We start from the raw sequence: 13,139 nt of genomic DNA on the forward strand, positions 1-13,139 counted from the left end.
AAAGTTTCGCTTCTTTCAAATCTGCTGGAGCGGATGGGATACCCTATTTTGCTTCAGAAGGGATTTGATTATTTCAAACATGTTTTGAAAAAAAAAATTGTTTGCATTTTTACTACAAGATATATTCCCAAACTGAGTCGCGCGTCGTATGAAAAAACAGAGTCTCAGGCCTATCAGTTTGACCTCTTTTCTTCTGAAATGCTTAGAACGCATGGTCGATTAACACATCCGTGATGTTCACTTGACTAACATGCCTCTTCATGTGAACGAACATGCCTACCAATCTGGTAAATCCACTGTGACTCTTTTACACAAAGTTGTAAATATACGAGAAAGCATTCATTCAAAAGCAATATTTGTTTAGGTGTTTACTTATATATCGAGGGTACCTTTGACAACGTGTCTTTCGATGCCATATTAAAAGCCGCGCGGAGTCATGGTCCAATGATTTCCAATTGGATTTACCATATGCTCAAAAACCGATATTGCGTCTAGCAGCGATTAGGAAATTAAGTGTTTGTGGATGCCCCACAACTAAACAGGAAAAGTACGTTGGAGTTAATCTTGATTCCAAGCTTTCCAGGACATCTCATATTGAGTTCGTAATCAAGAAAGCTTATATGGACAAGTGGCAACTGTTGTTCGACCGATATTGGTCGAATATCTTTTATAATGGAAAAGGGTAAAGTGAGAACAATTCAGTCAAAATTATGCCACTTCCATAGGATGTGCTTAAAGACGGAGCGTCTCGAGTGTTCTCTCCTACGGCAGCGCTCGAAGTTCTCTTTGACGTTGCCCTACTACAGATTCATCTTAAACAAGAAGCTCTTTTGAGCATGAACATGAGCTTGAGCATAGATGACCGCACACTTCATAGTTGCTACTAATGAATAGGGCTTGGGATTAGCTTACTATGCGACGAACAAAAAAAAATGGAATTTACCGAATTGAAATTATCATACGAGTTCAACAAAACACGCAAAATTACGAAACACGGCTCGAAAAAATCTACGCGGACACCGTGGTCTACTTGCCACTGAGTACGGTAATCTTGATCTTTCTGAAAAAGAGATACTTCGCCATTTTGATCGCTGCTTGTAAATCTGAAATAGAAAATAGTACTTTAACCCTCTAATACCCAATCCCGCCTTTAGACGGGGTATAGTTTGAGCATTTTTGAAATTTTTGTTTCGTGGAAAATCAAACTTTTTATATTTTTTGATGATATTTAGGGCTGTTCTGTATATATAAAAATGGTTTTTGGTGTATTTTGAAGCGTATTTACATTTTTTAAAAATCATTGAAAAATTGATGTTTTAGTCACCTTTTAGAAGTCATTGTTTATTTTGCATTAAATCGCTACGATTGACATATTTTAAATTTTTCCCAAATCATTCTATCCTTGTTTAATAGTTTAAGGGAATCAAATACACTCTTAAATTATTTTCCTTAAAATTACACGGAAAATAAAATTTTCAGTGAAAAAAAATTAAAATAATAATATATCAACAATAATCATAAAATCTCAAAATGTTTTCATCTCAAAAAATCCGTTCCCCAAATTGGCTTCCAGGAAAAATATAAAAGTGTGGGGATGTTCAAAAATAAAAATTAGAAAAATCGAAAACTGAAATTGATGAAATCGAGAATTAAAAAGAATCATCTTCCAAAACATGTTTAAATCGATTTTAGATGACGAAAAATGATATTTAGATCAAAATCAAAAATTTGGGTGTTAGAGGGTTAAAGGTGACACGTTCTCAATAGTAAAATTTTTGTAAATTGTGTTATTTATACATAGGACAAGTTTACCTGCATCCATCTGAAACAAACAATAGGGGGATTCACTTAACAGCGTAAACTGCACTGCAAAATATTTTTGCTAGTAATCAGCAAACTTTGCTGATTTTTAGCGTGCTGATTGCATTCAGCAATACAAATTACTGAGTATCAGCAATTATGTTTCAACTTGCTGAACCATTCAGCAAATTTGACAGTTAATCAGCAACTTTTTGCTGAAATTCAGCAAAAATGTTGCTAAAATTCAGCAATTTCTTTTGCAGATTTTTGGTGTATGAGTAAACGTCGCGATCATCAAGGCAATCTTTGATTAATTCATTCGCAAAATCATGAAACATTTCAAATAAGCAGAAAGTCATGGCTTACGCAGGCCTGGTAGCGAGTCACTATTTAGTGACTTGGTCACTATTTTCGTGTAAGTCACTATAAAGTCACTATTTTCAAGAATTTTCAACTAAAGTCACTTTTTCTGTTAAAAAGTCACTATTTTCAACTATTTTCAATCTCCTGAAATCTAGTCAGGGAGTAAAACAAGAGTTTATGTTTAAAATAGTAAAAACCAAATTTTGTGTTACTGGAGACAATAAAATATTGTCATTTTAGCATATGATTCACTTCACTTTACTTCACTTCACTTCACTTCATACTTAAAACAGGGTATTTTTAGAACTTTAGCTGAAACCCTTGGTGGAGTTTTCGTTAAAATTTTCAGTGAGCATGTTGAAAGCCTTGTGTTTTTGTAGTATATATGTAATCATTTCTGTATGAATTTCTTGCAACATCATCCGTAAGATATTCTGGTGCAGTTCCTAGAAGGAAATTTGAGAGCCTTATAAAATTCTTTAAGTAATGTCTAATAAATGCAATCTTGAAAAATGTGTTATAATCCTTTAGAATGTCTAGAATAATTTTGGTACTTCTCAAATATTGTCTGAAAAAAAGAATACTCTGCATTCCGAAAAAAAATGGTGAAAGTCATTCAGTATGCTTTTGTAGGATCCCTGAATGATTTATAAAATAATTTCTTGAGAAATCTCCGAAACGATATCTCCCAAAAATCTAAAAAAAATGCCTCCTTTTACAAGAGTTATTTCAGGGGTACCGTAAAATACTTTTTGACTGTCTTTTTAGAGACAGTCTCCATGGCTCCATGGATTTTTTTTTATTTCTCCATGGCTTCTCTCATAGAATAATTAAGAATGTCAAATCAAGTTACTCTACAGTTTTTGCTAGGATAAACCTAATAATCAGTCGAAAATAGACATGGGTAACTCACTCTCGAGTCGACTCAAAGAACCGATTCGCGAAACCGAGTGGGTGAATCACGATTCTCTTCAAAGGAGTTACGATTCGCTGAAGTTTATTACGAGTACAACAAGTGCCGAAAATAGTTGGATTGACTGCGTACTTTAGTAATGCTTAGACACAGAACATTGCAATCTTTGCCAATCGATCATTTTTCATTCGTATATTGTATGGCCGATTCACGCTAGTGGTTCGACTCTTTAGTGGAAGGAACGAAAATCTGTGTATCCTTGCGTCAATGGCTGAGTCGACCTTGCAAGCTGATTTCCTAGAAACTGGAATTACAAGAAAGAGATAGGATAACATCGAAAAATGGCATTTTTCATCATGTTACACGGAAAAGAGTTGCTGAATCGGTCGACTCTTTTTTGAGAGTGAATCGGTTGCGATTCACTCTCTAAATTGAATCATTTTCCCACCTCTAGTCGAAAACACGGCTGTGCTGTTGCAGATGCAATCGAACCAATATATTTTTTCTTGCACCCGTACAGATTTGAGAAAAGGAAACATAAGCCTTTGGACCATGAATTGCTTCCCAATGTTTTAATTTCATGCTGACAGATTGTGCATTTATGAAGCTTATTAAAAACGAAAGCTAGTAACACTAGTTCTTCAAAGAAGAACTAAACCTATACATTCCAGTTAATCTCGTCAACAAAAAAAAAAACCCAGCAACTTCTCCCTTAATGACACGAAGAATACACCATAAAATAAATAAGACATTACGCCTGTAAATATTATGGGAATTTCATAAAAGACTCCTTAAAATGAGATATTTAAAATAAATGGTATTCTACTACAAGTTAATCTAACATTGCTTTGTATATTCAGAATGATAGAATGATAGTTGGTTTTCCCCCTGTAGCTCTTCAGAAATTTTCGAGGAGGGTTCGCCCAGAAAGAAATACTTCAGGAATCCGATCAAAATTACATTACTACTTTCAGTTATTGGTATCATCTATTTTTTTTAGAGAATTCTTGCAAACATATTCGAAAAATCATACTCGAGAAATTTTTACTCGAATTTACTCACACATTTTCTAAGTATATGTTCTCTACATGAATTTCACCAAAAACCAACCAACCAGGGTTTTAAGAATTTTATAAGAAATTCCACATTCAAAGTATTGATTGATTGATTTGTCTTTATTTAAGAGACTTTCAGCCCTTGGCTATTCAAAGTATAGCCAGTTCGAAGGAAACACCATCTCGTAAATATTATTGGTATTGTTAATAGGAAAATTACAATATTGTTATTTTCATTCTAGACAGAATTTTCTCCAGAAATTTTAATTCCCTCCAAGATGTTCTCCTGAAATCTGCCTACAATGACGAAGAAAATACCAGCAATTATGTTCATAGAAACTCGTTTAATGAACCTCTGAGTGTTTCTTATTAAATTCCTCAGATTAAATCACCAAGCATTTCTTTATCAACCAGGGTTTAGCAAAAAAAAACACTCAAGGACATCCGTTTCCTCTGAAAACTTCGTCAAGAATTTTCCAAGAAATTTCATCAATGTGTCCCAAAGGGTTTCTACCGGTACCGACTAAAGAGTTAATGTTGGTCAACACATCTAAATCCGCACAAATATACTGAAAAATTGAATATCTATACATGCAATTTTAAACAATTTTTGGATTAAGCGTGAGTCTTTTCTTGAAAATGGTTATCATACGGTACTCCAGGTCTTTCAAGCCCGTTCAAAAAAATTTAGTTACTATTTTTTTTTTGTGTGAAAAGTCACTATTTAGTCACTTTTTTGCTTTCCGTAAGTCACTATTTGGTCACTATTTTGGAGAAATTGGTCACTAAATTAACTATTTTGACCATCAGTTTTTGCTACCAGCCCTGACGCAGCAATTTAATCTGTTTACGAAAAATAGAGTAAAAACAATTAACAAACAGAAAACAGTAAAAAAGTAAAGCAAATCTTGATCCTGCATTTAAATTAACCAGACTGGAAAATAGAAAGATCAAAATTTGGTATGGTACAAAGGTTGGCCAAAATGTTTGGGATAGGCAACTTTTTTTTCTCTCACTAAAAAGTTCAACATGCCATAACTTTTCATTGAGTGAATCAAAAATTCTCAAATTTTGACTGTTTGTCAACCTAATATATGTGCATCATTGGTACAAATTTGGGTTTGATTGATAAATGTTTATCAAAGTTAGAATCATTCAGGTAAAACACTATTTTGTAGACAACTCATTTTTGAGCTGTCATATCGCGGAAACCAGTGAATCGAATTTAATGAAATTTTGAACGTACACTAACAATATGTGAATGCTTCACACAATATTTAAACATAGGTACTTTTTTACGTTGAAAAAAGTTATCATGGATTGACACTTTTTGGATTTTTCTCAAAAAATATAATTTTTTTAAATCAATGTCAATAATTTTTAGTGTTGATATCCAAAGATTTCCCACTTCTGTTCTCAAGTTATCTCTAATCAGATATATTAGAGCCTATTTAGATTGAAGGAACAACACATTTAAAAAAAACTTGTGTGGTATTGTAAATTTGACTTATTTTCCTCTATATGGGTAAAAATTTCAACCCGGTGTAACTTAATTCGCCGTGAGAAAAAAAATTAGAACGTCGTATTAAGTATCAATATATTGTTGATAAACGGGAAAAAATCTTTCAGTTCGGTTCTCTGGTTTCCGAGATATGACAGTTCTAAAAATAGTTGTCTAAATAATAGTGTTTTATCCGAATGGTTCTTACTTCGCGAAAAATAATCGATCGAGCCCAAATTTGTACCAATAATGCACATAATAGGTTGACAAACAGTCATAATTTGAGATTATTTGATGCACTCTATGAAAAGTTACAGCATGTTGATTTTTTTGTGGGAGAAAAAAGTTGCCTATCCCAAACATTTTGGCCATTCCCTGTATGGTAGATCTTACGCCGTAATGCACCATTCCAAGGTGATCTACCCTCGTTACGGGTTACATCTTGAACAAGAAGCACTTTTGAGCATTTACCGCCTATTGGTACTCGGTTTACTAGAGCAAACTCCTGTTTACCGCAGATCAACGCACACCTCGTTGTTTACACTTTTGGTGGATTGGGGCAAGGTTGTCCTTGCTCCAAGTGATCTTACAATTGCTTGTAATTTACCATATAGGATATTTACCACGAAATTCCCTTCGGCGTTGTCCATAAACTACGTAGAGTCAATTTTGGAATTTGTATTTAGTCAGAATTCCGAGATAAAGAAGTAAACGGATGAGGAATCGGAAAGGTTACCGCGCGGGTGTTCAACAAGAGTATCATAGATCCCCGGTGGGCCCAGGGTCGTTCCTATTGAACATATTCTTGACTACCTTGGATATTGCTATTATCGTTCCTGGTTCATATGTAAACCTATCTATAAGTTACTTTTTTCAATTTATGTTCTCATCTTTTAACCTACTGTCGTCTCTTCCTTCCCAGCTCCGACGTCGAGGTGAAGCAAACCGAACTGACCGAGACGGAAGTGGAGAAGAACATCAAGAATGACAAGAAAAAGAAGGAGAAAAAGCCTAAGAAAATTGAAAGTGATGGCGATGGAGACGAAGACCTAGAAGAGGTCACCGAAGCGGTCAAGAAGCTCTCCGTCAAACCGGAGAAAAAGAAAGCTTCGAAGAAGCCGGCTGCTAAGGAAGATGACGATGAAGACGGTGCTGAGGAGCAGGAAGAGGAAGACTCTAAGAAGTCCAAGGGCAAGAAGAAGGGCAAGGCCGGAGGCGGAGGCCCGGTCGGATTTTCCCTTTTGATGGCTGACGACGATGACGATGATGAGGAAGTCCAAGAAGCCATCCGGGACGACGATGATGATGACGATGACGAGCCCAAGAAGGGAAAAGCTAAGGGTGGCAAAAAGCAGCAGGTGAGTTGGGAATGCTTGGGGAATTTTTGTTCATACTTTCTAAACATTTTCTTTCAAATTTTAGGCTAAAGAGGCAGAAGATGAACCTCAGCAGAAAGGTGGCAAAAAGGGGAAAAAGGCCAAGAAGAAGAAGGGTGGTGACAGTGACGATGAGGACATCGAAAAAATGCTTGCTGAACTGGAAATGGAATATGCTGGTGTAAAACCTCCTCCTGGCGAAGAACCTGCCGTCCAGGAGCCTAAGGAAGCCGAGAAGAAAAAAGATAAGAAGGATAAGAAGAAAAAGGAAGAAACTCCTCCAGCTGATGATGCGGAACCAGCTGACGAAAAGACCGATGGAGAAATTCACATAAAGACGGCTGCCGAGAAGCGCAAAGAGAAGAAAGAACGTCAGAAGAAGGAGGCTCAGGCTGCCAAGCAGCAGGAAAAGGAAGCCGAGGCTTCCAAACCTGAACAGAAAAAGGAAGAATCGAAGGAGCCTACGCCCGCACCGGAAAAGGAAGAGTCTGCTGCTCCTGCTGCCGGTGAAGGTAAAAAGAAAAAGAAGAAAGGCAAGAAAGAAGAAGGTGCTGAGGTTGCAGCAGAGGAGAAACCAGCTGAAGTGCCTGCTAAACCAGCTGATGCGGCTGGCAAAGCCGGTGATGCTGCCAAGGATGGCGACAAAAAGAAGAAGGGTCCCAATAAGGCCGCCATTGCTCTGATGCAGGAGCGTTTGAAGGCAATCCGTGAGGAGGAGGAACGTCTTAAACGCGAAGAAGAGGAGAAGCAGCGGCTAGCGGAGGAAGCTGAACGTTATCATCAGGAACAGCTTCGCTTGGAACAGGAGAAGAAGGAACGCAAGAAGCAGAAGGAAAAGGAACGTAAGGAGCGTCTGAAAGCCGAAGGTAAACTCCTGACCGCTAAGCAAAAGCAAGATCGCATGAGAGCGCAAGCTATGTTGGAAGCATTGAAGGCGCAGGGAGTGGAAGTTCCTGAAGTAGGTGTAGAGAAAAAGGTACGGCCAGGTACTCGTCTGCGCCCGAAGAAGAAGGATGATGCTAACAAGGAAGAGGAAAACAAAGAATCTAGTCCAACTGAGGAAGAGTTGAAGGCCGAAGCATTGAAGGCAGAAGAAGCGAAGGATGAAGTGAAAGACTCTTGGGACGCATCTGATAGCGAGGAAGAAGCCAAAGAAAAAGAACCTGAGAAGCCGGCCGTGAAGGAAGAACCGAAACCTGCACCAGCTTCTAAACAAGTTAAGAAACAAGAATCAGTTGACGATGATGAAGAAACTGAATCAGAAGATGAAGATTCAGAGGAGGAAACTGAAACTGAAAGTGAATCGGAAGAAGACAATCGTCCAGAGGCTGAAAAGATGCGTCAACGAGCCATGGAACGTATAGCCAAGAGAACTCAAGAAGCTGAGAAAAAGAAATCACTAGATGTTCTTCGAGCGGCTGTCGTTTGCGTACTTGGTCACGTAGATACCGGTAAGACTAAGATTTTAGACAAGCTCCGTCGTACAAATGTCCAGGATGGTGAAGCGGGTGGTATTACTCAACAAATCGGTGCCACTAACGTTCCAATCGAGAACATTAAGGAGCAGACCAAGTTTGTCAAAGGCTACTCTGAAACGACCTTCAAGCTGCCTGGTTTATTGATCATTGACACACCCGGCCACGAATCTTTCAGTAACCTTCGAAACCGTGGATCATCGCTTTGCGACATTGCTATCCTCGTAGTTGATATTATGCACGGTCTCGAGCCGCAAACCATTGAGTCAATCAACCTTCTGAAATCCAAGCGAACTCCTTTCGTTGTAGCATTGAATAAGATCGATCGTTTGTACGATTGGAACACCATGAATCGGAAGGACGTTCGGGATATTATCAAAGGTCAAGCTTCCAACACACAGCTGGAGTTCACACAGCGCACAAAGGACGTTATCGTCCAATTCGCCGAGCAGGGATTGAATGCTGCCCTGTACTACGAAAATCCGGACCCCAAAACCTACATCTCCTTGGTTCCTACCAGTGCCATCACCGGCGAAGGCATGGGAAATCTTCTTTTCCTGATTGTCCAATCGTGTCAGAAGCAGCTGGCTAAGCGCTTGATGTTTAGTGAAGATCTCCAAGCGACCGTACTCGAAGTCAAAGCAATCCCCGGCCTGGGAACGACAATCGATGCCATCCTGATCAACGGAAAGCTCCGAGAGGGCGAAACCATGATTCTGGCCGGTACGGAGGGACCGATTGTGACTCAAATCAAGGCCCTGTTGATGCCGCAGCCAATGAAGGAGCTTCGCGTGAAGAATGCCTACATCGAGCACAAGGAAGTGGTGGCCGCTCAGGGAGTGAAGATCGCCGCTAAGGAACTGGAAAAGGCAATTGCCGGTTTGAATCTTCAGATTGCGCAAAAACCAGATGAAGTGGAAATTTTCAAGTGAGTTTGCCAGCATCTCTGGCAGAAAGGACTTGTCGTCTAAAATTTTGTTTTGCATCTTTTAGGGATATTGTGGCACGTGATCTTAAGTCGGTGCTGAGCAGTATCAAGCTTAGTGAACGTGGTGTGTACGTGCAGGCGTCAACGCTGGGTTCTCTGGAAGCTCTGTTGGAATTCTTGAGGACGTCTAAAATTCCGGTGAGTAGTGTTACTATTTCATCCTGTTTTCTTTCATAGCCTTTTATTGATATCTTAGACTATGCCTTTAACCTTCGAGCGATCGCGCTGTTGTTTTTTTTGACAATACGTTGAAAAAATCTCGCTTTTTGTACTCAGCATTAGTGTGGTGCTGACGGTGGTGGTCAACCGCGCGAGGTACGGGAGGTTATGTCTGGCTATATCCGCAAGACTGATAATGTTGACTGGTTGCTTGAGCATAAGAGGCACGTTTGAAGTACACAGCGTAAGCGTGGTGTAGCTGTGAAGAGTCAAAAACGTAACTACTCTCGGGTTAACAAGGAGTTTTTCATCACGATTTGCTATTTTCACTTTTTTTTTATTCACGTGTATTTTAACGCAAACTTCGTAGCTACGACCCACACGAACTTGGAAGATTTTATGTGCAAAACTGCCGTGAATCGCAAGTCAGTCCCATCTGCAAAAAGTAGGCAATGAGAAAATAGACTCTGAAGTTTTCAAATTCGATTTCTATGTGAAAATTCAAAAATTCGCCATAAATTGAAAACTTCTGCGATCAACATGAAACTTTCACACATTGTTTCAAACGTGAAAACGTAACAATAAAAAATATAAAACTGGATAAAACAGTGTTAGGTTTTGTACTGGATGGTGCACAAGTTCGTAATGGGACTGACTTGCGATTTCATTCATTATGGGACAATCTGACTTGTTGTTTTTTTTTTTTTTTTAATTTTACTGAACAAAGTATATATTTTTATTCACGCAGCTGAAAGATCATCCCAAGAAAGGTCGAAAACGATCATTAACTCATTTTTGTCCAAAATGCAGATGGGACTGACTTGCGATTCACGGCAGTGTGGGTACCTAAATTGACTGCCGGCATTCCTTGTAATAAAACAAATCAGCCCCCCCCTCCCCCCTCCCCCTTTTCAAATTTGGTTCAATTCACCTGAAAGTTCACCATTGAAATAACAAGAACAACTGGAATGAATTATTTGTTCGATATTATTTATTATTTAGGTTATTAGTTTTATTGATCTGTAAGTAATTAGGGTGGGGCGGGCAAGATGGGTCACAGTCATTTTCGAGCGTATTGCCCATGTTTTGATTAAGTATGTATTTTGTTAGGTGACCAACATGAATCTACAAATGTCAAGGGTATTAATTGAAAAATTACTCATGTACGTTGGACATTAAAAATAAAATGGTTTTTGGCCATTTTTTTAGGTGATACATTCAATATAATCTCCATATAAACGACCGCGGAGCAAAATGGGTCACTTTCAATTTTAAGCGTATTGTTGGAGCATTTAAAAGTGATTTATTTTCTATCTATGAATCGCGCTACTTGGGCGGTGGCTTCTATATTCGTCTGTTTTCCATTATAACTCAGTCAATCTTGAACCAATTGACACAATTCTTGGAATGCGGTGAGATAGGTATAGTATCTACCCGTGTACAAAATTTCAAGTCAATCGGTTCAAAATTGACCGAGTTACAGTGGAAAACAGACGAAAATAACAGACGAAGAAAACCACCGCCCAAGTAGCGCGATACCCTACCCCGAATACCATTTCCCCACAAAACAATGGCCCGTATGAATAAAAAGTAGTAATCCACAGTTTACTACAATTTTGTAGTAAATACTACAATTATTTGTATGAATAAAAGTAAACAGAGAATTTACTACACTACAAGTTTCGAACTTACTACTTTTGTGGAACATGTTCCACAATCGGTATGGATAAAAGTAGTCTGCTCCTGAGGTTGCTACAAAGTCTGTGATCCCGAGCAGGGAATGATAACTAATTGAAAACAAATTGAGTTATTTAGATATCACGAATTTTGATAACAAAGTGAGTTTTCCTTTTGTATGACCTAAGAGTTAACATAACAAAATATGATAACAAAATAATGCACTGGAATATCTAATTGAAAACAGAATGAGTTCTCATTGATAACAAATTGATATCTCATTTTGTTATCCACATTTTACTACTTGATATCATACGCAGTTCTCAGGTAGTTATCAAATCTATAGGGTAATAACTAGAAATTACTAACAAATTTAGTATCCATTTTGAGATTTTATTTTAAATTCAGAAGAATCTCGTGATTGAAAACTTGTTTTGTTTGATACGATATCATCAGAATATGGCCCCTTTCAATGGCGTAGTATTATCGATTGTAACATTCACATTTCATCAACAGTCATTTCTATCTTGGAGCCTGCACGATGGAAATGGAAATCGATTGATTGATATACAGCATATCTAAACCATGATTCAACTAAAAGTTGCTGCAGCTAGGTCAGATGAATAAATGAATAAATAAATAAATAAATAAAAAGATTAATGATGGACATTGAAGCGACAAAGAAAAGTAAATTTGGAGTCAAAGATAACTGCACGTAATATTTTTGTATTATTATATTTCAGCTTTTCCTTTTGATTATATGCACTGCAGTAAAACAAATGTGGGAGATGTTCACGACATCCAGAGCCACAGGCATCAGGACTCAAATTGAATGACATCGAGCAACGAATTGAGTCGCATTCGGCTTCTCAGCTCTTTCCCTCGTTACTCCGGGGAAAATGATGACATTTAAAAAAATAAGGCATCCGATTGGAAAAATATTCTACTATAGTATGTATACATTAATTCTATAGGGTTTGGCATAGTCTTTTGCTATAATGGTCAAATGGCATAATCTGGCATAACAGTCGTTTGACAAAATGGCTGTTTGGCATAACAATAAGTCAAATTGCATTCATCATTTTCCTGTATGATAAACATGTGTTATTTTCAAAACTTCAAATGAACATTATGCCAATCGGCTATAATACCAAACGACTATTATGCCAAATGACTTTATGCCAAACGAGCTAAAGTGTGAGTAAATTTTGAATACTGTGGCACTTTCGTTATTTCCTAACGAAAGTGCGAATTAAAATATGCAGTATTAAAATATAGAATTGGAGAAATAATCACCGTGTAGTTCAAATTTCAAAATTTTTGGCAATATGTTCAGATTGAAATAAATGATATAGGGGAACTTCTGAGCAGTTTTGTTCTCTTCGTCATGGAAGGCTTTTAGAACCCTGTTGAATTTAACGTTGGCCTCAAATCTTTCCCAACCAAGCTGAACTATACGACCAAGTTTCAGGCAATTTGGCCAATGAAAAACCCCTCATAACGAAGAGAATAGCCCTGCCAATAATAACCAGTCAAAAAAGATTTATTAAAGTTCAAGCCAATTGAGGGAGAAACATCAGAGAATACAAATATGGCTGCCACAATTGCCGACTTGGATCCCTACTCACGTTTTCAAGAGCACCAATCTTTAAAATTCGTCAACAAATGCGCTCGATTTGGAAAAGCTTCCTGTTTTTGCAAGTGAGCAAAGCCAGGATAAACAAGTGCGGCTTGGTTCAATGCTTCGTTCGTCAGATTTGTGCCCCTTAAGTTATGAAATAGCCCTTAAATAGCATGACCATTACCTACAAACAGTAAATTTTAAATTTTGT

General features: G+C 37.8%; 1 protein-coding gene across 1 annotated transcript in view; it reads left to right on the forward strand.

Moving 5' to 3' along the window:
* LOC109431646 (eukaryotic translation initiation factor 5B) overlaps nucleotides 1–13,139 on the forward strand; it is a 355,243-nt gene that overhangs the window by 2,475 nt on the left and 339,629 nt on the right. Inside the window, exons 2-4 of the mRNA XM_029874767.2 lie at nucleotides 6,555–6,990; nucleotides 7,055–9,411; nucleotides 9,477–9,609. Of these exons, the coding sequence (XP_029730627.2) occupies nucleotides 6,555–6,990; nucleotides 7,055–9,411; nucleotides 9,477–9,609 (2,926 nt within the window). The remainder of the gene's footprint in view (nucleotides 1–6,554; nucleotides 6,991–7,054; nucleotides 9,412–9,476; nucleotides 9,610–13,139) is intronic.

This window comes from Aedes albopictus, chromosome 2, assembly GCF_035046485.1.
Source record: "Aedes albopictus strain Foshan chromosome 2, AalbF5, whole genome shotgun sequence".
Taxonomy (NCBI): Eukaryota; Metazoa; Arthropoda; class Insecta; order Diptera; family Culicidae; genus Aedes; species Aedes albopictus.